The 27,055-nt window shown below is 46.8% G+C and overlaps 1 protein-coding gene across 8 annotated transcripts in view; it reads right to left on the bottom strand.

Annotated features, from left to right (window-relative positions):
- PRDM2 (PR/SET domain 2) overlaps window positions 1-27,055 on the bottom strand; it is a 125,143-nt gene that overhangs the window by 28,653 nt on the left and 69,435 nt on the right. For 6 of the 8 annotated variants that reach the window (XM_042996077.1, XM_042996076.1, XM_042996080.1 and 3 more), the window contains 2 exons: window positions 17,632-17,769; window positions 7,134-11,514 (listed from right to left, as the gene is read on the bottom strand). The exons of 1 other annotated variant lie outside the window; for it this stretch is intronic. In XM_042996077.1, coding sequence (XP_042852011.1) covers window positions 7,134-11,514; window positions 17,632-17,769 — 4,519 coding nt within the window. The remainder of the gene's footprint in view (window positions 1-7,133; window positions 11,515-17,631; window positions 17,770-27,055) is intronic. One more of the 8 variants, XM_042996078.1, reaches the window with a different exon arrangement.

The raw sequence follows: 27,055 nt of genomic DNA, 5'->3' as shown, positions 1-27,055 counted from the left end.
CCCAAGTCTCTCAGGCCACCCTATCGCCGCCTACACTCCACGACACACTCAACAGTGCTTTCCGGAGGCAGTCTCTGAAGGAGGAGATTCCCGAAGGGGGAGCAGTGGGCTGCTGCCACCCGGTAGGGAAGAGGCCACAGGCTACTGGGTCTCCTAAACAAGGACAAGTGGCAAACCACTTCCTCTAACCATCAGCCCGGTCTTTAAAATGCCACCTCGGTTGGGGCGCCTGGGTGGCTCAGTCGGTTAAGCATCCGACTTCGGCTCAGGTCATGATCTCGCGGTCCGTGGGTTCGAGCCCCGCGTCGGGCTCTGTGCGGACGGCTCGGAGCCTGGAGCCTGGAGCCTGCTTCGGATTCTGGGTCTCCCTCTCTCTGCTCCTCCCTGGCTCATGCTCTGTCTCTCTCAAAAATAAAACATTAAAAGAAATATTTTTTAAATAAATAAACGTGGCCTTGGCATCCAAGTCCGCCTTTCTCTCACCCACCTGCACTCCACTCTCCTCTCGAGGTCAACGTCTATGCTTTATGGATAAAGTCGGTCCATTCGAAGGTTTGGTATCAAATCAAAATCCACCTGAGTAGCAGACGCAGTAACTGAGCTACAGTTTTACTAAAGTCACTTTCACCAAGTAGTAAAAGGCTGCAGCCAGCTAGGCATCCATCCTCAAATATGCAGTTAGAGGGATCTTCTTGAGCACCCAGCCTTTGGAAAGCTGTGACAAAGTGACATTTTCCATAGGAAGTATAAACAGGGGGGACGGCCAAACAAATGTAAAGTTCCACCAGGGCCAGGATTTTTAATCCGCTGATGTAACCAGGGACCTCAACACAGCCCGGTATACAGTAGGTGCTCCATAAACTGTGATTCTGTAGAACATCTGACTAGAAAGCACCTGCAGCAACCAGGTTAAAACAGCCAGCCCAGAGAGGGGTTTGTGATCACAGCGAGAGGTGCTTCAAAAGAACAAAAACATAAGCCTTCTGAATGTTTTAAAACGTTGCACTCCACGAGGAGTAAAAGCGACCAGACTCTCCGGCGGCTCGTTCCTGGCGGGGTGGGAGCTACAGGGCTTCCTGGGGACTCCTCCCGAGTAACTGTCCGTGTGCCTGTCGCGCTCCAGCACTGCTGTCAGCACCGGGGGCCCAAGGAGACAGACCCAGTCCCGCTCTTTTCAGTCTGGTGAGACAGCCTGTGAGCATCCATACCCAGTAAAAAAAAAAAAAAAAGACCTCCTTCTGGAAGGAAGGCTCAGAGATCATCTCATCCGTGACCCACTTGGGCACATTGGGAACTGAGATTTGGAGGGTAAAAGAACCTGCCCGCTGGCAGGGACGCGGAGGGCACCTGTTAGACGCCTGTTAACTGGCACGTGGGGGGAGGGACGAACGAGGATCACAGGACGGAAACCCGCTTCTCCTTCCCAGGGCAGCGCTTGATCTCACAAGGCCCAGCTCCTGCACGGGACACTGGGCGAGTTCGGCGCTCAGTTTAGCGGAACATTTAAAACAAGGGGACACCGAAAGCTATCGCAAAGCTCCCTCGCACCCCTCTCCCCCCGCCCCTCCCCCCCACATGCCTCCTCGCCCCTGGGTTTTTGCAACATAGGAGTATCCTCGGCCAGAGGTGGGACCGTCTGGCCAAGGCAGGCCGCTCGCGCCTTCAGCTTCACTGCCTTTGCCTCGGATGCAAGAACACGCAGAGACAGGAAGAAGGCACGACAACAGCAAGTGCTGCCGTGGAGGGCTTGATGAAACTGCTGATCTCCAATCAATCAAAACCAAACAAAGAAAACAGCAATTCCATATTAAGCTTAATACAAATGTTACAGCCTGTTTCATTCTTCCAGGGATTCAGAAAAATAATAACCCCCAAACTAGCGTGAACAGTTACCAAGCAGAGAGGAAGCGGAGACCCCACGTAGGAAATTCTTTATTTCCCTCTTGGCAAAAGGAGTTCACAAGGTTATTTCTCAGCACCACGGTCCCGACTGCGCGTCCACCCTCTAGACGGGATGGGAGTTTAACGTTCAGTGACTGCCACACAGGAGCAAGGGAAGAGAGGTGGTCCGGGCGGGCTGTGCCCCCGCGGCTCCTCCCGCCCCTTCGGCCTCCTCCCTCACTGCTCCCCAGGATGTACAAAAGCAGTCCTTTCACGAGGGTTTAGAAAGTGGTTTTATTGGTTACAATGATATAAAACGTATCGCTTGAATTCCCTCTAGTTATTAAGTGCTCGCTGGTAACAGCATAAACACACTCTCTATACAGCTGACAAGCTCAATGATTTATTTCACGCCAGAAGGGGAAAAATAGCGAATGGCACGCCTGTCTGTAATGACCCTCTCCCTCCCTCTCCCTCTCTCTCTGTCTCTCTCTCTCTCTCAAGGCTACATCGGTTAAAGGCAACGGACAACCCCTTTTGTACGTCAAATTGTAAATTTTAATGTTTGCGTTAGAATCGTCTTTTGTATCACTCTCCAACAAGAACAATAAAACAACTCACAGCAAACTTCAACACAAGAACACTCTCCAGATTAACAACGCGAACAGAAATGTAAAACGTAAATCATATATAATACAATTGAAGTGTCCAAAACAATTTAAATAATTTTAAATATTTTATTTTTAAACTGCTACAAATGCTTTACACAACATTTCAACACAAAGTCCCCATAACAGAAATGTAACAAAACGGGAATGGTCGTGAGAGGGTTGAAGTGGCACAAAGTCACCGAACAAGCATCAAACTACACATTTTCAGAGGTAGATTACTTTCAAAGTTGAGAACAAAAATCAACATGAATAAAACCAAGCCATTTTCCACCAACTCAGTCATTAAGAAGGGAGGCATAGAATGCATGGAGAAATGACACTTACATCCTCTGGAAGAGGCCAATCTGTGGGTTTTTTGCTCTTAGAGACCGAAGTGTAAAACCTGGCATGTATGAATTCATTTATACTTACGTGTAGATATGCATCCTGGGCGCGGACATATTGCTACGCAGTGTCCGATAATATAATGGTTATGAATTAGTGCCAGATAATCAACCGAGAGGACAAGGTCCATTTGGATATATAAACATGATGCTGGATAAAGCATTTTTTAAAAAGTCCATATCCAATCCTGATCTGGTTTCCTCTCCATTATGCTGGCAATCTGCTTGTGATATATATTTAAACAAAACAAAAAAAAAAAAAAAAAAAAAGGCTTGAAAGACGCTAAGTGCCTCTCCGTACAGAACTCATTTAAAAGAAAGGCATAAAGAGCTGGTGTGTGACCAAAACGTTTTAGAATGAGTGCATCAGAATTCGTCATCCCTGAAATCTACAAAAACTTCTCCTAAAACTGAACTTGCTTTGCAAGGTAAGAAGTTCAAATCGTTCCTTTCTCTGCTGCGTGCCAAGCGCCAGGGCCGCACTTAGATCCGAGCCCCCAGTGCCATGGCAACGTGCCCTCCTCCTTGTAGCCCCATCACCCAGGAGCCAGGCACACGCCAGGGGCCGGGCTCCAGCGAAGCAGGAGACCCTGACCCTAAGCCGGGCAACAAGAAGCCTGACGACAATCAGTTGTGTGTTAGGATTTGCGAGACAGCTTCAACTGGCCTCGCAAGCTTGGCAGATTTCGTATCCTTTGCTGTAGTGCTTATCCTAAGTTGAGCATGCAATGTCTTTATTTAGTCAATTAAAGTTTGTTTTGTTTGGGGGCTTTTCTACACGAAGTTCCTAGAAAACAAGAAAACTGAAGATAAATGCCAACGCAACGTAACCCACTATGAACTGACCACGTTCAGGAAAAGACAAGCAGACCATTCAACAGATGTTACCATGACAGCAAAAGAACACCTCTGAAGGTATACAGGAACCTGGGCATCCTACGCAAAAAAGGCTGGAAGGGACCACAAGCAGGTCTCTTTGGACTGGTGTATGGCAGAGGTGGGCATGTAAAAAAAATTAGCATCACTGTAGTTTTTAAATCAATTCATGGCAAATGGGAAAACTTGGTCTGTTATTTCAGTTTGCCTTTTCACCTTTTAGTGTTCAATGGGAACATAGTACTTTTTAGAAGCTGCTCTAAAAGGAGCATTAAAAAAATGTAAAAACACCATGAAATTTACAAAGACTGAAGAGGGGTAGATAGGAGGAGAGAATGCATCTCTCTCCTCGTCTTTCTGTCTTACGCCAGGTGGAAATGAGCCCTCAGCGACAGATGCAACTTCGGTCCCATAGGACGCAGAGGGGTTCCGGCTGCTAACTGAGGAAGGGGAGCGCAACACAGGGTTCACTGGGCTGAAAGGTGTGACAGGACAACCTAAAGACGGGTGGCATGCCTGGTGCCCTCTGCTGCTCTGTCCTAAGAGGAGGATTCGGAACACAGGTCTTTCTGACACCCTGATTGGCACAATGTCTTGTGCTCCAGGAAATGACCGACTGGCAAGTTCTGCTGAACCCTCAGCACTGAATGGGAAACTCTGACTTCACTCACATGGCTTCAAAAACCTGTGGAATCCTCAACTGGCATTCAAATGTAAAATGTCTGAGTGCTGGAGACTAGCTCTTCATCAGTCTGTTTGAACGAAACACCCAGGAAAACATGTGCTGCCAGTTCTGTGAGGTCCTTGAATATGCGAGGGGCTAACGCTGAAAACAAAGTCAAAGCAAATATTTCTAAATATGCGCCATGAAACCATCCCTGAATAAAATTTACAAACAGGAACATATTGAGAAAGGACAGAGACTACAGATTAAAACAGCTCCTTTCCAGTGTGACACGTCCAACCTGCGAGGATGATGAGGCTGGCTTTCCAAGAGCCCTGGGCTGGCCAGTGAGGACCCACCACCTTCCCCAGGCCAGAGCTCAGGAATCCCGGTTTCATACCTAATGCACCTTGTATAAGGCGCTAAGAAGAATAAACTCTCTGAGGAAATGCCCACTCTTGTGTCCAGATGAGTTAAGTATGATGTCCGACTGAACATTTGGTTTTTACGTCCCCAAGATACTTCACAAGTTTATGGTCACTTGTAAGCAGCTCCCTGCGTGAGACACACATCCTTCAGATGTGCCCACGATACAGTCCCAGCGACTCCTGCAAACAGGGAGGCCTGCTGCTACCATCTGCCTGTCAGAAACAACAGCCATGTTTGCTTAACAGACTCTTCCGTGTTTCCTTTTAGGCTCAATCCAGTCCAGCAACGTAACCCCCTGTTAACTATCAAATAAAGCAAAATAATGAAAATTAACCGGAGCAAAGGAGAGAGACACAATTTTATTAGGCACTTTGGTCCTTTGCACTGTTAAGGGTTCCTCAAAAAAGCACTGGAGGAGGAAGAGCTAAGGGAATGAACCTCCTAACTGTATGGTTACTCAGAGAGTTTCTCTTTATAGTACTTTGATTTTTCATAACCTCACTCTTGAATTGTAGAAACAGGAACCAGTACAAAAATGAGTGATTCTTTTAGGTAACACTGCAGACAAACAGGGATGCACATAGTACATTCTAAAGCATCAACCACCTGGGAGATGTTTTTTCGGTACAGTCAGTGAACATGATGGCATTTTCTGGTTCTCTAACTTTAAAAAAAAAAACAAAAAACAAAACTCGGCTTAAGAACACCCTGTTGTTGTGGAACTTCCAGAACACAGAATGAGCACAAACAGGTACGCCGTTAAACTGCTACAGGCAGGCAGCTTGAACAGCCGATAAACAGGTGCGTATTTTCACCAGGGCGAAGCTCCGAGACGCTACACACAGGCCTGTGCCGTGGCCAGAGACCAGATGCTGAACCGGAACTATCACAACTGATCATTCAGTTCACTTACGAAAATCGCTTTTTGAAACGGAACCCTTCACTCCTACAGTAAACCATTCCAATCAGCCTCTGGCTAATGACCCTTCTCCACCTCTTTCTTCAGCCACCACGTAAGGCACACCAGCCCCAAGAACTCCACCTCATCACCTGCGCGCTGGTAACAGCACCTCCGAGTCTCCGAAACGGCAGACACGCCCCAGAATTCACTCTAATGGTTTGCCTGAAACACCGAAGAGCTTCAGACACTGAAAGTGATCGCCAAGGAAGCCTAGAGCCCAGGAGCTCACCCTGAAAGGACAAGCTTTTAGAGTGTCTTACAGAAATTCTGAGGTGGAGCACTTCACACGGGATTCACCTGTAGGCATTATGCAGGAAACTCCTATCAACTCGGGTTACTTGAGTAACTTGGAAAGTCTGAGAAGCCAATATAACAAGTTGAACTACTGCCCTGTGTTTTTATGTGTCGCTGAGGACAGTCTTAATAGGAGGGAGGGACACGGAATAAAATTGTGAAACCACCTCCCACCTGAGACGAACTCTTACACCATCGCTGGGGAACGAAGGCGCTGACCCACGGGGCTGACCTGCCCTGGGCTGCCACACCGGCCCGAGGGAACTGCCCGGCTCCGCACGGCTCTCAGCGCCCCCTCCTCTCCTTTCTTCAGAATCTGGCCTGTTTCATTATCCTGTACCTGGTGGCGGGGCACGGGTCGGGGGACGTAAGGCATCTTAAAAAGGAATATGGTGTCGTGTTTTGTTCCATAACCGATCTGAAGCAAGTTTTTCAAATTAAAACACAATAAAAAGAAGACATGATAATAAAAGCATCCTCAGTGACTGGAACTAGGCTCCAGTCACAGAAATAGTCAACAAGATTGCAGTGTGGTTTCAACGAACTCAATGATCTACCTTAACTCTAAGCAATGATCTATGATCCGGAATAATAACAAGAGACACTGAGATGTTACCCGAGATACGAAGGAAGTGTGAGAGAATTTCATCTTTTCGTTAATAGGGTACTTGTGATTCTGAACGCTTTTCATGGTTTCAATTCACAACTGGCCCTGTTAGAGAAATGGTACCACGTGCTGAGTCCTAGGTCTGAAACAAAAGCTGGGAATTCGTGGCTGAGGCAGCCCAGCAGTGACCCTTCTTCGTGCCTCCAACGTAATTAACCAACGGCTACTTCCTTTAAATGCTTATGTCAAAATTCTACAGGAAAAAGGAAAAAATAGCCATCGGGCAAGAATATTGTTGTCTTCTGACCGTCTTCCCCCCCGCGCTCGGCAGCTCGGCTCTCCTGTGGCCCTGGAAGCCTCGGCTTACCTGAAGTCCTTCAGCTCCTGCTTGCCGCCACCACCATCCTCCCTCCTGCTGTCGCCCGGCTCGGCAGCAGCTGCCAGCTGGAGGCTTCGGGTGACTGGCCCCCCACTCCGTTCTCTAGATTTTACATTGAACCGGTCTGTTCTTTTCTTACTGGCCAGAGCGGATTTGCTCTGTAAGACGGCTTTGCTTTTCTGTACCCTCACGTGCAGGCTCCGGGACGTCTTGCTCGCGAGCTGAGCAGGATGATTCTTGGCCACAGCTTTGGGTTTTTTCCCCTCGCCGTGGGTTATTTTGGCCATTCTTATGGGGCTTGAGTTCCTTAAGGAGGAGCTTGGCTTTTTGGACTTCACCGAAGCCGTGAACTTGACATTCTGCTTGGACCTGAAGGCCGACGAGGGCAGCGGGACTTGTGCCGGGCCTGAGCTGCGCGCCCTGGTCTTGCCCAGGGGTGCCTGGACACTTTGCATCTTGATCTCAGCGTCCGCGGTCCGCCTGCGGTGGCCGCTACTGTTTTTGTCATTACTTGCAGGTGACGGGTGTCCACCTTTCTTGGATGAATGGGCAGCTTTTTTTTTGGAAGGAGAAAGCGGTTTTTTGGGGCAGCTGAAAGCGGCGTGCTTATTCAGGCTCCCGATGTACGTGAACTCTCTGTGACAGTACGGGCAGATGTGCGAGGAGCACTCGGAGGCGGTTTTTAGGTCGGCCTTCTGCTTTGCAGATTTGTTTTTTTGCAGGATTGCTTTCTGGACAAGCTGGTTTTTCTTCTTCAACGCATTTAGCTTGAGCTTGTTCGAGGACATCTTGCTGAGCTCGACACTGAAGTTCAGCCTCTTGGGCTGTCCCATCCGTCTGAAGGCGTTTTTCCCCGAGTTATCGAAAACCACCACGCCGTTCTTGGGCTGCACAGTCTGTTTCAAGGGGACTGGGTTTTTCTTAGGCGTGTACCTCTTCTTGTCACTAGCAGAGGCACATGCCAGGATGTGTTTGTGTAACTCTGGCATGTTGTCTACGCCCTTCCCACACTTTGTGCAGCGAATGGCAGTGGTGAAAGTCTGCGGGATATTGTGCGTAGTGAAATTTGTGGCCGTCACGCCGATCCCCATGGGGTTTCGGTGATGGTACTGAAATGGAGGTGGCTTAAAGCTTGGGTAATGTTGATTGAGACCCAGTCGAACATCTGGGTCTTTTGTCTTTATTCCAGAAGCCATTATTTTTATGGTCGTGTAGAGCTCTTCAGAGGAATCATTTAATTCTTCTTCTTCTTTCGAGGTTTCTAGGGGGTCTTCCGGCAAACTCTGCATATGTTCTACGTGGGCCTTGCTGGGATCTGTGAAGTTCTGGGGCCTGAGTGTGCCGCTCTCAAACTCATGGTGTGTGCACACCTTATCTGGGTGGAGATCTCGCTGGTGCTGCTGCAAATTGCACAAAAAAGCAAACTCTTTTTTACAAACCGAACACACAAAGATATTCCCAACTCCATGAAGCAAAAAGCGATGTTCTGACAGATCAGTTTTAGCCTTAAAGAGCTGCACACAAAATTCACATTTGAAGGGCCATTCTTCAGCATGGATAGATAAATGTTTGGTTAGATCTTTAATGGAAAGAAAAGGTGATTCACAGACATTGCAGACAAAGTTTTTGTTGAACGTTTCCTGAACAATCTCCTGCTCAACTGCAGACTGGGGCTCTTCCCTGGGCTTCAGCTCTTCATTCTCTAGTTCCTCCTGCTTGAAAGTTATCATGGGGAGAGAAGCTTCCAGATTATCCCCAGAGGAAACAACGGATGACACTGCCGAGAGCGGCGGCGGCGAGGGGGAAGAGGAGGAGGAAGAAGAGGAGAACGAAGATGAGGAAGAAGACGAGGAAGAAGATGAGGAAAGGGTCGGGGGTCCGGGCGAAGCAGCAGACGTGAGAGGTTCCACCGAAGGGATGGGAGATGGCGAGGGGGACACCGTAGGGGACAGAATGGGAAGCGGCGACTGCACGGTAGCATTCGAGAGCGGAGAGGGACACGGACGGGGAGACGCCCCAGAAGAGGAGGCCGGAAGAGGGACAGTAGGAAGGAGTGGAGGGGGTGGCGTGGCAACAGTCAACACAGGAGGACAGGCCGGGGGGGAAGAGGGATGCGTTGGGATCAAGAGAGGAGGCAGCTGCCCGGCAGAAAGGGAAGATGTCTGCAGGGCAGGCGAGGAAGGAGAGACATCAGGTGGGGACTCGACCACAGGGGCCGATAAACCAGCGTCAGGGCCGAGGCCAGAGTCTGGCTGGGGATCCAGGGATTGACAAGGACTCGGGCTCCGGGTCACGTCTGCAGCATTCTCTGCGGGTAAATCGACGCCGTTGTACTCGTTGAGAAGAACCTTCTGCAGCATGCGGGTGGTTGGCTTCTTTTTCTTTATGACACTGCAGGCTGGCTGTACCAGATGGTTTTCTTTCGACTCCTTGCCTTCAGAGTCACTACAAGGCTTCTTATGCACACTGAGGTCTAATACAGATTCCCAATGGACCGGGGTCTTGCCTGTGCCCTCGGCCTTCTGTTTGACACCGCTGGATAAGTCCAGCGGCTGCTGGTTGCACACGTTGCTGAAAGTAGGGCCGGCTGCCCACTCCTTAGACACTTTGTATTCATCAAAGCCCGGCGGGCTCACCGTTTCTCTCTCCTCTCTCCCAGACAAACTCCACGCTGGTGAGTTGCTATGACTTTCTAATTTGGGTTTTTTGGATCCCAGAACGGCATCGGTCCACACCGCTTTGCCATCACTTTGCTTTCCAAAGTCTCGGAGGGCAGGACTGTGTTGTGGGGAACTGGGGGGAGAGCTGGTCCGCCGCTTAAACCTACTCGAGGTCACGGGCAGCATCGACGCGGGAGCAGACACGCAAACGGGACCTAACTTCGGTATTTCCGTTGCCGAAATGCCCGCAGGAGGCGTTAGTTTGTCCTGGGTTTGAAGCAGTTGTTTGAGCTTCGACGACAGGTACACACTCTTCTCTTTGTGGAAAGACACCGCCTCCGAAGTCGATATGCTGAGAGGCAGCAAGGAACACGCGGGCACCGAGGGCTCAGACTCCGTCTCGGCTTTGATTTTAGGGAGCGCGGGAGGACTCGCCGTTCTCCGTTTCTTGGACTCACTGTTTGTGCTGCTGGAAGGCTCTTTAGGAAGGTCGTCGGCTACGGGGGCCTGTGCAGCCTTTACATTCTGAGTGATTTCCACCGTGACCGGAGTAAGCAGGCAATTGATACCGTACAAGTCGGCCGAACCGGACTCCATCTCAATCACGTCACAGTTACTCGTGCTGCTGCTGGTCTGAATTTTGCCATCGATGTAGAAATTTAAGTTTTCAGAGATGTTGCTGGAGATGTCCATGATGTACACGTCGTCGGCCTCCCCGTCCTCCTCGGGCTCCGTGCTGGGCACGTAGACACTCTGGGCGGGCGGGGCCTGCTCCGCGGGAGGGTGCGGCTCCTCCAGGAGGCCCCCTTTCCGCCGCACGCCCTTGGGAATCAGATGGCGTTCGTGGACTCTGCGCTGATGCCGCCTCATGTTGGTATGCGTCCCGAAGACCTTCTTACAGTATTTGCACGGATGAAGCTCCTTCACTTCCCCATTCTCTTCTGCAACGGAAGAACCGACGTTTTCTGGCGGAGCCTTCTCCGGACGCAAGAGCAGAGAGTCTTGCCCGAGACCGGGAGGAGTCGAGTCGTCCTTTGGAGCAACGCTGTCTCCGGACGATCTGCCATCAGCCGGGTCTTCCGACGGCCGGAGCGTGAGGCCGGGCTTGCGCTTCAGCCCCGCCTCGTGGCGCCGCTCGTGCCTCCGCCTGTTGATCTGGGTGCCGAACGCCTTCCCGCAGTACTTGCACTTGAAGGCATGGTTGACGGTGGATATGTGGATGTGCATGTGGCGTTCAAGCCCCTGCTTGGTCGTAAACTTCCTTTCACAATGCTGACACGGAAACATAAACGTTTCAAACACGTCACCATTGGCCTCTTCCTTAGTTTTGGGAGTTCTGCTAACAGGCGTCAGCCCTGGAGAGCCTTCGAGAGCGTCTCTCGAAACGTTTTTTGGTTCCTCTAACAAATCTTCAGGCTTCTCGTCACACCGAATTTCTGGCTCTTTCACAGAACTTTCATTTGGCGTGTCAGCTTCTTCCTCCCCCTCTTCTTCCAGCTCATCGTCTTCATCTTCTTCCTCCTCCTCCTCTTCCTCCAAATCGTTCACCTCACAGTTCGCTGCTTCCGGCTTCTCCTCGGGTTCCGCGTGGGGCGCGCAGGCAGTGGGGGACACTACCGGTTCTGGAAGCACATCCTGACTAACCGCTTCCTGAAGAACGGCGGTCTGCTCAGCTGTTGAGGCCGAAGGCTTCTCGTCCTCTTTGGGACCTAGAAGGCACAGGGAAGCAGAAGCATGGGCGTAAGGGCAAAAACTAGGCACGTTATGCTCAACTCTTACTATGCAAGTGATTTCTCTCATCACCTACAATGCGAGAGAGTGTGACCAACCAGACAGAGCGCTCTTTTCCCGCTGAGAAAGCCGTGCTGGACAGGAATCCACTTCGCTCATTCACTCAACAAACATTTTTGGAGCATCTGGCACACACCAGGCAACATGCCGTGCAGCGAGGACACGTTATGTGAACCAAGAGCGCTCACGTGGGGCTTCGATTCTTTTCTCTGTTCAGCCACACACACACAAATACAATTTTGTTAACAAATCGGAGAGCTTAAAATTGTGCCGGATACTGACACAATACTGAAGTCACCGTTACGGTGTGTGTGATACTGACTTTCAGGAGTCTAGTTGTGAAGTCTAATTTCTCACGATTCCAAACTGAAAGCAGGAAACCGTTCATCATATTACCAGGTTAGGTTCTCAGTAGCCTGTCTGGAATAGAATGGATTCTCTCCCTCCCTCCTGACCAAAAACTGTGTATCCAGAAGCTAGGACATTTTCCAGAACCCGGTGACCAGAGTTTTTTTCAAGTAAAAGAAACTTCAGAGATCACTTCTTCCAAGCCTAATCAAATTATTAAGAATTCAGGAGCTGTGGAAAAAAGGGAACCCTCATGCACTATTGGTACGAATGCAAACTGGTGTGGCCACCGTGGGATACAGTGTGGAGATTCCTCAGAAAATTAAAAATAGAACTACCCCACAATCCACAATAATTCCACCACTGGATATTTACCCCCCACCCCGAAAAAAGAAAAAAGAAAAAACGCTAATTCAAAGGGATGCATGCACCCCTGTGTTTATTTCAGCATTATTTTCAACAGCCACATAATGGAAGCAGCCCAAGGGTCCATCCAGAGAGGAATGGATAAAGAAGATGTGGTACACACACACGGACATTATTCAGCCATAAAAAAGAATGAAACCTCGCCACGTGCAACAACATGAATGGAGCTAAAAAGCATCAGGCTAAGCAAAGTCAGTCAGCAGAGAAAGACAAAGACAAATACCCTATGACCTCACTCACATGTAGAATTTAAGAGACAAAACAGGGGCGCCTGAGTGAATCAGACAGTTAGGCATCCAACTTTGGCTCAGGTCATGATCTCACAGCCCAGTCCGTGAGTTCAAGCCACACGTCTGGCTCTGTGTTGAAAGCTCAGAGCCTGGAGCCTGCTTCAGATTCCGTGTCTCCCTCCCTCTGTCTCTCTCTGCCCCTCCCCTGCTCACACTCTGTCTCTCTCTCAAAAATAAACAAACATGAAAAAAAAAAAAAAGAAAAAGAAAAAGAGAGAAATATGAGCAAAGGAAAAAAAAGAAAAAGACAAACCAAGAAACAGACTCTTAACTACAGAGGACAAACTGGTGGTTAGCAGAGGGGTGCTGGGTGGGGGGATGGGTGAAACAGGTGAAGGGGATTGAAGAGCACACTTATGATGAGAGAGTAACATACAGAATGGTTGAATCACTATATGGGACACCTGAAACCAATACAAAACTGCATGGAAACTTTACTGGAATTAAAATAGAAACTTAATAAAAAGACGAAAGAACTCAGGAGCACCTCGAGAAGGAAACAGAGACCTGAAGTCACTTCTGAGCCTCTATGCCCAGGAGACACCCATGTGAGCCCAACCTGAGGTGGACGGCAGACTGGTGGTCAGGGAAGGACTCACTAGTAAGGAAACAGTGGAACAGAGGCCTGAAGAAAACGAGTCATGCACACATCTGGGGGAGGGAAGCTCTCCAGACAGAGGAAATAGCAGATGCGTAAGCTCTGAGTCAAGAATGTGCTAGATGTGTTAAAAAAAAAAAAAAGAAAGAAAGAAAAAAAAAAGCAACAAGTCAGAAAGGTGGGGTGGGGAGTAGAAGATAGAAAACTCTTGGACAATAGAAATAGACAGAAAACAATGGACAAGGGTGAGGGCAAGGAGAGGTGGTGGGAGGTGGTCAGACTCTAGATATATTTTGAAGACAAAAATGACAGGATTGCGGACTGGCTGTGGCACATGGGAGAGGGAGGGAGGAGGCAAGGAAGATTCCACAACAACTGTGATAATCCTCTCTACTGGAAGACTGAGGGAAAAGTAGCTCTGATCTTGCGCACTCGTTCTCTCTCTCTCTCTCTCTGTCTCTCTCTGTGTGTGTGTGTGTGTGTGTGTGTGTGTGTGTGTGTGTGCACGTGTGTCCACTGAAGGGAAATCAAGAGCTACGTTGGATGTGTTGAAGTCTGTGGTACCCAACATACACCTGAGTGAAGATACTAAGTGGTTGGTTTTACAGGACTCAAGTTCAATGAAGAGGCCGAGCCCAGAACCGTACTTGGAACACGGAACTGCACGAGGCCATCTGGAGAGCGAATGCAGACAGAAGAGAGGCGGGAAGATAGTCCGCCAGGTGACTCTGGTACTTAGAAGTCAGAAGATTGGATAGTGAGGTATCTGGAGAGCCAAGAAGAGTAAAGAAAGTTTCCAGGAGGGAGCAATCAGCTGTGTCCATAAGTGAGAGCTGGGTCGGCTAAAAAGAGGACAGAGAATTCAACATCCGATATACCAAGGTAACTAGTGTGCTGATCACGGACAACAGTTTTGGGGAACTGTGGGGACAAACGGCTAACGGAGTTCCTAAGATAATGGATGGAGTGGGAAGACAGGGAGACTATAAACAACTCTTTCAAGTGTAGCTGTAAAGGAAAGCTGAGAAGTGGGGCAATGGCTGGAAGGAATCACAGGGATAGCAAGGGACTCTCAGATGGGCACTGTTATAAGCCCATTTAATGCTGATGGGGGTGGTCCCGGTGCTGCTTTCTCTACAGTACCCCCCGAGCCCTTGCTAAATTAGGCCCCTTTTAAGAAAGTTCTACAAGAGTTAAGAAAAGGCTCTGTAAAGGAGGCAGAGCTACTCTGAATTCTGGCTGTTCATTCACTGGGCAAAATTTACTGTATGCCCACAGCAGGTAAGACTGTCAAGGCCCTTATTCTTACAGGGCTTCACTTTAACAGGCACCACGTACAAGCAAGCAGGCAACGATGCTGTCATCAACGAACGCTCACGCTTTGTGGAGGTACAGGTTGCTTCAGAAGCATAAGAGGAGAAGCATCTAAGAATGGCTTGGTTAATCAGGGAAGGCTACTGAGAGAAAGTACAGACTGCCTGAAGGTCAAGGACAGAAGAGGAGAAGCAAGCAGGAGGAAATCAAAACTTGTAGCACACCGTAAATTAGTCTGGACTTACCTGGGGCAGTGGGGGAGGGGGATCCACCTAAGGTATTTTGTTTTAAGTTTATTTATTCATTTTGAGAGAGACAGAGACAGCGCCAGCAGGGAAGGGGCAGAGAGAGGGAGAGAGAAAATCCCAAGCAGGCTCCACACTGTCAGTGCACAGCCCGATGCGAGGCTCAAACTCACTAACCGTGAGATCATGACCTGAGCCAAAACAAGAGTCACATGCTTAACCGACTGAGCCACCCAGGCGCCCCCATTAAAGGTATGTTAAAGCAGGAGAGGGCCATTTGGAGATGTGGCTACAGTGTGGATAACGAGATTGGAGGCAGGAGACTGATCCTAAGGCAGGGACATTCGAAGGGAGACGACGGGGCCTACAACGGGGATGGGAATGCAAGGAAACAGCGGACACAGGAGAGTGGCCAGGCTGTGGACAAGAGGCCTGTCAAAAGACCTGGTGACCACCAGGATGTGGGGGAGGGGAGCTAAAAAGGCCAAGCGTTTCCAGCTCTGTGAACACAAGGTGTTCGCACAAGCTCACCTGCTCAGTCCTAGTCCCCCCACCCCGGCGTTGCCCTAGGAACGTCAGTCTTACCCTCACCCATCCGTCCACCACTACATTTACTGCCTGTCTCCCCACAGACCAGCCTTCTCTCCCCCAAGACAAACTCCCATCAATCCCCCAAGTTCTCCACATACTGGGACACACCAGTCATTTTATGTTGGTAGGAGCTAACACCCTTTCTAAATACGTTTTCAACAGCACACTGCTAAAAATGTCAAATGTAACAACAGAAAATGAAAATAACATCTCTAAGGCTTAGAAATTTTAGGGTTCATTTTAAGTCGAAATCTGTGGCTTCTTTTATGGGGGGGGGGGGGGGGGATTCTTTCCCTGTGACTGGTAAACAATTCCAGACTTACAACTATCCAAAGTAATAAGCAGCAAAACATGCAGAGCCCCTATTTATTAACTAGTAAGGCCCACACCAACGTGTGTCCACGCACTCGATGAGGTCTGCTGAGTTTTAAAAATAAAGGAAGGTTTGGGAAACAGAAGGAAGAGTCTGGACTGTTTGCTCAGTACACAGACCACTTGCTGGGGACAATGCAGAACATTCAGGAGAGGCTTTACCCTATTAAGGAACCAATTGCACTCTGACCAGCTATTCCACAAACAGGTAAATATTAAGTACTTTTCTTCATAGGACCTAGTGTTATCTGAGGAATAAAGACCTGTCTTCAAGTACTGAAGGAGAGAGAGGGCAGTTGGGTTTTCTTTTTTAATTCTGCCACTAAAGGCAGTGACGTTCTTTAGTGTTCAAACAAAAGGCTTACTTAGCAAATCTGCTATCAGCATGGAGAACCTAGTCAACCTGTCTGTTCTTGCTTCATAAAATGCCACAGGAAATTATAATCTTTTATGAATGTCATCACCTCCAACAGTGCTAATAAAGTGGTTTAAAAGGCATCCAAAATATTTTGTTGCGTTTTTTTTCTCTACAAATTTTTTTTAAGTTTATTTATTTGAGAGAAAAACAGATTGTGCAAGCAGGGGAGGGGGAGAGAGAGTGAGTGAGTGAGTGAGTGAGACAGAGACAGAGAGACAGAGACCGAGAATCCCAAGCAGGTTCCGCACCACCAGCACAGAGCCCGATGCAGGGGCTCGATCCCGTGAACCGTGAGATCGTGACCTGAGCCAAAACCAAGAGTCAGACGCTTAACTAACTGAGCGTCTACCCAGGCGGGTACCTATGAATGTTCTTGAAAGAGTCACAAGGCTCTATTGAAATTTGCCTGTTTGGGTCACTATGAGCAATTCTTAGCAAGCATGTATCTGCCACGTACCAGATCAGAAGACACACCTCCCTCATTTCTATCATCAACAGTCTCAATATGGTTGCTCAACTGCCAAGAGCACAGAGCCACCAGCCTTTCTGATTGACTTTCAATCCACGCCTCTCTCTGAATTCTTCCAACATGGAGGGCCTAGAATGTTAATCCTCAGAAGGGATGATAAAAAAGAAAATTTTGTGTGGAGAAACACAAAGAATAAACTAGGAAGTTAATTTCTAACAAAAAACAAGAACGCTTTTTTTTCACTCTGCACACTTTTCATGCTGATGTATAAAATCAAAGGTGTTTGGTATTTCAAGTAAACTCTTAACTGAAGTGCAAAACAAACGATTTAAGTGTGTAAATCAGAAGCATTTAGCTAAATAAAATGTTTACAAAGTCAATACTGATGCCCACAGTCCACAGCTCAGGGGTGGACTAGCACCACCGTCCCAGAAGCCTTCTGGCATCGCTACCAGTCTGATTCTATCACCAGAGGTTTGTTTCGATGGTTTTGAACTTCATAAATTATTTACAAATGTGATCGTATAGTACATTTCCTTTTATTTTAACCAGGGAATAATTTTATTTTTAACAAAGAAGGTCTTTAAAAATACTTTTAAGGGAAGGTGGGATGTAGAGGCTCAGTTCACCGTTATTAAATTCAGGCAGCCTTGGGGCACCTGGGCGGTTCAGTGGGTTAAGCATCGGACTCCCGATTTCAGGTCATAACCTCAGGGTCCAGGGAGCAAGCCCCGCATCAGGCTCTGCACTGACAGCACCGAGCCTGCTTGGGATTCTCTCTCCCTCTCTATCTCTGCCCCTCCCTGGCTCACGCCCCACTCCTCCCCCTCAATAAATACGGCTAAAAAATAAAAATAAAAAATTAATTAATACAGGCAGGCTTTTCGCGGTTAACCCTTTACAGTTCTTGGGGGATTCTCAGAAGGGCATTCCAAGGAGATTTACAGTAACTGGTGATACATACCCGAACAAGTCCAACTTCGAAGCTTACCTTCCGCAGAATCTCTCATATTTGCAGAAGCAGAATCTGGCTCGCTTGTCTTCAGGGGTGTGTCTTCAGCTTTGTTTGCTTTGTTTTTACTTTCCTGGGATTTTTTCTTCCCTAAAACACAATATTTATTTGTTTACTTACTCACTATTACCCTGAATTCTTGAAAAAGACAATTACTAATCCAATGACAGCAAACTGTATACTTCTGGACAATTATCACATCGGATTTCTAAAGAAATGAACAGATGATGAATATGAATACGTGTAAATCATGTCAGAGAGAAAAAGAAACCCAAAACCCTGTATTTTTGAGACTCCTCAAACTAATAAATCATCTATTCGAGAAAACGTAACAATATCGATGTCAGAGGAAAACTGGATACTAACACTGAGCTTCAGGACCACACAAATAACAGGGACTGGCGAAAGTCTGATTAGGTGCAAGAAGCACTTTAGGGAAGACAATATGGTGTAACTTGGGTCCCTTTTAGTTGAGATAAGCTTGTCCATAACTGTCCAAGTGAAGCAAGAGAAGCAGACTCTGTTGGACTACAAAGGATCCGTGTGTGCAACAGCTCAGATATCACATGCAGAGGAATTATGAAGAATTCACTGTCAGGACAGCAGGAATTCTGCGGGTCCCCAGGGACCCGACTCCAAGTTCAGTACGAATCAGGATTTCATTAACAACTGCAAAAATGGAATTCAGGGAACACCCACTGCATTCCAACCGACAGCACAGTTCAGAAGGGAAGATTAAAAAGCACCACAGTTCGGACAAGCTGGAACGAGCTCAGGTCACTAAGACAGTCCACAGGGACAAGCCCTTCTCTAGAAAAGTACGAATGCTGAAGGTTTGGAAGCTCCATCTCTTTGGGATTTGGCCAGAATTTGTGGCCCTTTGTTTCTATTTTTTCAGCTCTAAGGTTCTTTTTCCTGGTAGCTCTTGGGTTTGTAGTTTTCAGAGTCAGAACAGGCTCATCTTCGTCTTCCCCAAACCCCTCCTTCTCCTTCAGCAGCACTCTCCCGCTGGGCCTGGCAGACCTGTCCTTTCCTCTCGCAAAACAAGCCTCCCGCCACCTCCATCTCTGAATTACTAAAATGACAAACCAGAACGCACTCGCTCACTGCTCCTGGAAAACGGTGTTCTCCATAACAGAACATCACTACAGAGAAGCCCAGTTAACTAAAATATAGACAGCAGATAAAAATGAGGTGAGACGCATAAATAACACTGGACAGTTCAGAACGTAAAAATGGAAGCATCGATGATAGCAACAAGCACATAGGAATCCTCAAAAAGCACCACCAGATTCTGACAGATATTTAAGAGATGAAACAAAGAGGAAAAAAGTACAAAATACTTCATAATCAGCCATTTAATTTGTCAGTCTTAAAAAGCAAACTCTAAAGTACTATTTTAGGGGCGCATAGGTGGCTAAATGAGTCAAGGTTAAACGCCCGACTTCTGCTCAGGTCATGATCTCGCAGTTCCTGAGTTCCAGCCCTGCAGCGACTCTGTGCTGGAGCCGGCTTCAGATTTTATGTCTGTCTGTCTGTGTGTCTGTCTGTCTCTCTCTCTCTCTGCCCCTCCCCCATTCGCACTCTGTCTCTCTCTCTCTCTCTCTCTCTCTCTCTCTCAAAAACAGACATAAAAAAATGTTTAAATACCATTTTAAATCCCTAATTATTTAAGCCCATTAAAAAAAAAAACAAAAAACTGATGCATTCTGCAACTATGTTAAAGAGTTTGCCCAAATAAATTCCTGCTAACATGTCCATCCCTCATTTCCACAGGCATCTAAAATGGACCTCGGGACACAAGCAAGCACTTTACTGGAACCACACTCTGGTGGCAACAGAAGCCAAGAGCCTGCAGGCGGAAAGATTATAAACCAATCCCCTGGAAAGGGCAAGGACATGAAAACACCTTTTCACACTAAAAGAGGTAACCTCCTCTTTCACTTCTTTCTCCTTTTGCCACCTTAACAGCACTGAGCTTAAATCTGTGATGACAAGGTTCTTGAGGAATCCAGCTGTGCTTTTAGGAAGTTTGGATTCTATCTACTTTCAGCTAGTTTTCTTATCCTCACGATGACCTATGCCCTTCCCTGTGTGTGATACCCAGTGCAGATCAGATTACCGGTAGCAAACAATACAAATATAAATGATCACTGGCTGCTGACCTAATTGCCCCAATGCTGCAGTTCATGTCTGCTGAGAACCACGTAAAGGACTCCTGGTGCCCTAGGATGCTTAATTCTGAAGTTTTATTCAGTAAAGTTTTTCCCTGGACCAAAACCACAAAGTTGTTGTAAGACATCATCAGCACCACCTCATGTACCCCAAACAGCCCAAGAAATGACCCTTTCTTACCTCTAACTTTCTACTTTGTATAGGTATGGGCTTTTGAAATAAGTAAAAATGGAGGTATAGTGTAAACTGTGCCTGTTATGCATATATATTTCTTAAAAAGTCACACCGTGAAATTTAATAGAAAAACAGATGTCAATCTGTTGTAATACAATCCCTTACAGAAGCAATTCAAAGTTTTTCTGCAACCTCTCAAATGCTATACAAAGTTGGTTAGCAGGTCATACAAAAAACTGGCCTATATGTAAACAGTATTAAATAAGTGAAGTTCCTAGATATAACTTACAATAAAACAGCACAACTTTAACAATATCATTCACTAATACATATTCACACTGAAATCACGTAACTGCCTGCTACGTAAAAGTACTCTTTTAAGTTTTATTCCCTGCCTAAAAGAATAGGAAAACATCTAGCTGATACTGAACGTCAAGGTCTACTTCTGGACTCTCCAAACCTAATCAGTGAGAAGTGCCCCACCCTCCTCCCCCCACTTCCAGGCACCCTCTTTAAAAAACAAGACCAGGAAGCCCTTGATCCCCCGTGAAGAGAAACCATTTGAAGTAGGGACATCTGCATCCTATTCAGATGGCCACAGGCTGCCCGGGCGTCCCGCGAACGAGCCTCTCGGTCATGGGGCTGTGTGATGCACTGAAGGACGTTGAGCAGCATCCACTCACTAGACGCCAGCAGCACGTCCACTTTTAACTGTTGACAGGCAGATCTCCAGGCATGGCCAAATGTCTGGGGAGGTCTCCCCAGGTGAAGAACCGCTGGGCTGAACCAATACAGGCCACTAAAGACACAACGGGGGCTCTGCAGTCTATATAGTTAAGAATTTTAAAAGTATCTGAAGAATTGCAAAAAGCAAAGTACGGGACAATTGAACTTCCCTCCAAAGTGACTTCGGTGAATGCTGACACTTAGTTTTTCATGGACATGAGTCTATCATGAACCTAAGAGATGACTCATGACACTGATATTACCTGACACATGAAATGATTCTCACGATCTTAATCGGAACCATCTAACACCCAAGTGACTTCCTATTAGGATTGTAGACTGGAGATGGAAGAGGCTGTATCGAAACCACCTGTCCTACCTGCCATTTTGAGAGAAAGTGAAAGCCAGGGCCCACGGGGGACTAATCAGTCCACGAGAGAACAGAAAGTAGGACCCAGGTGTCCCGACTCACACTTAGGTATGCTTGGTGTCGCTCACAAAGCCAAATACTGCAATGGGAACAGAGGAACAGGTGGTGGAACCTTCTACGTTTCCTTAGATAAGCAATTCCTCCCCCCCCCCCGCCCCCATACTTGGTTTCTGTTCTATTTGTAATCAAATTTAAAAACAAAAACAAGCCTATAACCAAAAACAACCTGTAATGACTCTTACAAAGGGGAGCGGGGGCTCGTTAGTGTCTGGGAGGCGGGACGTGCCTCTAGCACTGGTCCGGCAGAGCCCGCTGGGAGCCTGGTAAGCACACGTGTGCACTTACCATCGGGTTCCTGAAGGGTCCTACATAGAAGCTACTGCCAGCTGCGTGTTCCACTTGGTCTAAACAAGAAAGATACAGGAATGAAACACAAGGAAAGTGAAATGGAAACGACAACAAAGAACATAATGAAGGACAGGACAAACTTTATGTATATAAGGAAAAGAAATGCACACAAAGTTATGAAGAAAACTAAATGAAACAGAAAGAAATGAGCAGTCATCTACCGAATCAAAGTTCTCACGCACACACAAAATAAAAAATAAATGAATCTTTAACTGTGATCTCAGCTGCTGACAGGAGGGCTCACTCGGCATACTTACTCTTACGCCTCTGCCACACCCATGTCGCAAAACAGATGCTCTTACCGCTGACGGCACCATTCTGCCAGAGACCCCGAAGTCCCAATCATGCCGCTCATCTTACAGTTACCCAAGGACCAAAGCCGTGAAGTCATCTGCCCAAGGTCATGTAACTAAATCAGCTCTAGAGCCAGAATTAAAACCTGAGGACGACGACGCTAAAAGTGTTCCTTCTACTACGAAAAGTGTTATTTCTTAAGACCTGTAATGGCACAATCAATACCATATTCTTTAGAAAGCACTTTTTCTATGCGTTGTCTCACTTGGTTTCAAGGGCAAATGAAAGAAAAAAGTGGTAGAGACATTCACTGCATTTACGGGAAAGGATCAGCAATCAAATTGGAATGCAGATTATTTTCCCCATTTCAACTGTATCTTATGCCAGAAACACTTATAAGTCAACAGCCCAGAAGCTCAATCTAAGCAAGTATGATTCACCGTAACAGAACTGGGTCTTCTAGTGAAATAGCTACTGTAGAGAGAATCCCAACAGTCATAATGACTACTCTTTAAAGATAATGTCTAGCATTATACCTCTGATGCCTGGATGCAAGTTGCAAAACCAGAATTGCCTAAGGCATCACATAAATAATTTAACCTAGGTCTGGACTGTGTTCTACTAGTCTAATAAAACTGGTCAAACACTAGGAAAATCTAGAGAATAATGTTTCACTTAAAAATGTGCAGGCATCAGAGAAAACACAAAATTCTAGAAGGCAGGCTCAGGTTACATTAAAAATTCATCACAACAGTGAAGGCTCACGAATTTCGTGATTTAAGTGAATTAAATTTAGAGCCATATGTAACTCTACATGTGCTGCCTCCTCACTGGGAGCTACCCAACTCCTACGCATAAAATCAGAATTCAGTACTGGCGCACAGAAGCCGGTCTATCTGATCTTTGTTGAGGGAGCTCACCACCTTACTCAGATACACAGCTGATTCCGCACCAGGCGAGGCCCCGTCTCTGAGCTCTTACCATGAAAGGTCATGGAGAACATGAGCTGCCCCGAACTGGAGCCACCACGGACTCCCCGAAGGACTCCCCAAAGGACAGGCTGTGCCCGTCCTGCCTCTCTCTGGTGCCTCACCTCTCGCTCAGCCCTTCATCTCAGCAAATGAGCCTTCGTCCTCTCTCCTCCACTGAAGATCCACTCTCCACGGTTCCCCCTGATCTCATAATTACAAAACCCGAAATCTCTTTAGGCTTCATTTGCCTCAAGTTCCCCCTTTTGTGTCTGACAGTTTCGTGGGTCTTACATTCTTTAGATTCCTCTCCCAGCCTTATGACACCACCATTTACGATCTCCTTTTGTGACCACTTTTTTTGCAGAATCTTCCTCTTCTTCCTGCCCTCAGACAAGTGGGTCCCTTATAGGAAATCTGAAGATCGGGGGCTTTCGTACAAGGCTGGAGAAAGGCTTCAACAAAGTATTCAGCTGAGCCGAGGGTACAGATCTTAGAGAACAGAACAGACATGGAATAACGGAAATAATAGCTATGTTAAAAGGTAAGGAAGAAGAACCCTAAGATTTGACATAGAAGGAGCCTTTAAAGGTGATCTTAGTCTGCTCCCCAAACTCCACAAAAATGCTTCCCAAAGCTTTATCTCATTGTATGAATTGCCTAAAATCTCAGAGCAGGTTGGCAGCAAAACTGGGATTTTTATTCCCACCCAATTCACTAATCTGTCTCCTGTGTTCCAGAAGCCTTACTATGACTAATACTTTCTGGGTCCTAATTTTTTCACCCTAAGAAAGATAATGGTGCACCTGGGTGGCTCAGTTGAGCATCTAACTCTTGATTTCAGCTCAGGTCATGATCCCAGGGTCGTGGGATCGAGCTCCACATTGGGCTCCACACTAAGTGTGGAGCCTGCTTAAGACAGTCTGTCTGTCTCTCTCTCTCTGTCTCTCCCTCTTTCTCTCTCCCTCCCTCCCTCTGCCCCCTCCCCTGTTCATGGTCTCTCTAAAATAAAATAATAAAATAAAAAAGAAAGATAATAGTGCCATGTTCATTGCAAGCTACATTGAGAACTCTATCATAAAACTATAAAGTCAGTATACAACTTTTCAAATTTTTGAAAGGCAAGGGTGTGGCTTCCATGACAGCAGGCTGGCCTGGCACTGACAGCAACTCTCAGAACACCTGCTGTAGAGGTAAATCAGAGTTCACGGGCAAGGTAAAACACTTGCTTGGAAAAAAGCATAAAGTTCAGGGGCGCCCGACGGCCTCAGGCAGTAGGGCATGCGACTCTTGATCTCAGGGTCCTGAGTTCAGTCCCACGCTGGTCGTGGAGCCTACTTAAAACATTTTTTTTTTTTTAATTTAAAAGGCATAAAGTTCATGTTAAATGACTTCTTTATAGGATCAAAAGAAACACACACACACACACACTCACAAACTCTAACAGACCACGCAGTGAGGACGGGGCATCAAAGGTAACAGCCAAGTCGTGGGCTGAAAGAATGGCCGAAACGTGCCATGTGAGCTGGTAACGGGAGGCAGGGAGTCAGACCCCCAGCCCTTGTTTTCTATCTGGGGGTGGTTAACCTTCTACAGTTGGTGTGATGGGTACAGAGGACACAAGCCAGAAACACATATGACAGTCCGTCTTCCGCAAGGAATCAGCAGTCCGTTTAGACCACTGTAACATATGCTTAAAAAAGAAAACAAGAAGATAATGAATGACTCAGTAACCTGGACGTCCACGGAAGTCACAATCTGGGCAACGGGGAAGCTGGGCAGCAGGACCAAAGTGAGAGCAGGGCCTCCAAGACCACAGCCAGAGAGGCACCCGCAAAGGTCGGCCAAGCTGCACACGGGTCGGGGTGTGTCCATCAGATGGTCAGGGTGGACGTTAGAGCTGCCCAAGGGGGTCTCAGGGGGAAACCGAGCTACTGGGCGCCTAGCCCTGCTGCCCCACGGTGTTTTGGGCAGAACGCTCTGAAGTGGCAAGATGCTGTGCAGCAACTGGTTTTTATGAAAGGAACATGCTCTCCATTTTCTATACATTTCTTTCATATTTAAAGTAACTTGAAATGTACCTGACACTAAAAAAAAATTCTGTTAAGCAGCTCAGGCACAATTTCAACCTTTTCCTGGAGTTAAGCTCTCCAAGAGCTGTCTGTAATCCCAGAGGCAAATTACGAAAATAAAACCTCTCTGGTTTTAAATTGCTCATAGTATTAAAACAGGGCTCTAGGCTTTGCTTCCAACAGAAACAATGGAAAAGTTCTGGATTTTTCAATGCTGCAGATCCCGGTGTAAATTCCTGGGATGCTTGTGTCGCGCCGGGGGGGGGGGGGGGGGGGTGCACAGCCTCTGCCCCTGTGGAGGGTCCAGCCAGCAACTCTTCCAAGTGCCAGGCTGACGGCAGTAGCAGCAAGGATCACATCTGAAGGGAGCTTTGAATTTCTCTAAAAAAGGCTTTTAGTGGCTTTGACTGGATAAATCCAAATACCTGAAGAGGCTCCCCAAATAAACTTTAATAAATTCAAATTAAGAAAGCATTAAATTTCCTTATACTGTTCGGAACCTCAAAGTCTTGTGGCATGAACAAAATGATTCTAGAGACTAACCAAATACCCTTGAAACTCAAACAAGCTGCCAGCCTGTTCTTCTTTATAATTATTTTAATTTCTAGGGTTCTTCTCAAGGATCTTCAGTAGCTTTTATTTTACAGGGAAAAAATGTATCTAAAGTCTGAAAACCTTGCATATAAAAAGTGAATGGGCAACTACGAAGTAAAAACCTTAAATTCAAGTGTCAGTCCCCGGAGGCCACACAAACAGGACTGGGAACTAGGTAGGGAGGTGGGGACGACACGAGCCTGGCAACCCGGTAAAACAGAGTGCACAGCCACACCCTCAAGAACTGGTTATCCTCAGCTAAAAGGAAAGTCATTTATGATAAATTCTACAATTCTATATCCGGATGAATTAACTGCACAATTTAGATGAAAAATACTTTCAGGAAATAAAACCCAGACATAAATCTGAAGGAAGACACAATTACCACACTTAAGATCATTGTCTAGATTTGTTTACAGAAACGTTTACAGGAACAATGATCAAGCCACAGCACTAATTAATAAAATCAGGCTACAATGTATCCACAGATGTAAACCAAGAAGATTAGGATGCTGGCAGGTGGCTCCCAGCAATGAGACTATTGGTGACGGTAGGAGACCTGTTTATGTGTTCATATTTTCTAACTTTTCTAGATGAACATTTGGTTCTATTATGCAAAAAATAAATGAATACATTATTTTTGAAAGAAATGACTAACAAAGGCAAAATTAATGAGGCAACTGAAAAATGGCCACTATGGATTGAGATTAATATATGCAATTTATACCCATACAATTTGGAAAAGGTCTCAACTGTCCACTCTGTCTACACGGCAGAAAGTACTGAAGTGCTTCTCTGTTCTCCATCTCCTACCTGTACACCTGCTGTTAAGTGTCCAGAAAACAAGCACTAGCTCCAGAAACACCAAATCCACAACAGACGCACATTTAAAGGGGGTGTAGTCACAAGAGACATCATTCAACAGACGACACTGGGTAAGCATTCAAACTGCCACTGCTAACCTTCTGGTGGGTCTTCAACTCTTTTCCCTGTGCATCACATTGCTTCAAACAAAAATTTAATTTCCCTCCTCCTTTTGAGCAGCCACATACCTTGTATTCTTTTTCTTGTTTCACTGCACTCGGTTATGATACCCATCTTTATGGTTATGACACCCATCTTTATTTAAACCAAAAAGCTAATTTAAATAATCGTGTTGAGTGCCTCCCAGGTGTAAGCGAAGGGTCAATGTTTTGGCAGTCGGCCATGATAATCATGAGAGTATGGTTTCCTGGCTTTTATTTTGCTTCTCCTAAAAATACAAAACTCATATGCCACATTTTGATAGAGGTTTAAGAAACAGGTTATGAAAATAAGACCATTTACAGAGATACTAAACTACTCCTCACTTAGATCTACCATGAGACATTTTATTCGGGTATAGTTCTTAAGACTATTCATCACTACAGCGGAGCAAGCTCATTCCCTTCTTTCCAAGACCTCAGCTGTCTTCTGGCCTCCGCCACACCTGCGGATGTGCCTCTATCAGAGCTTGTGAGCGGACACATCATCGCTCCACCGGAGCAGAGCCTGGA

Source organism: Panthera tigris, chromosome C1, assembly GCF_018350195.1.
Source record: "Panthera tigris isolate Pti1 chromosome C1, P.tigris_Pti1_mat1.1, whole genome shotgun sequence".
Lineage (NCBI taxonomy): Eukaryota > Metazoa > Chordata > Mammalia > Carnivora > Felidae > Panthera > Panthera tigris.
This window is presented reverse-complemented; position numbering and strand designations above follow the sequence as displayed.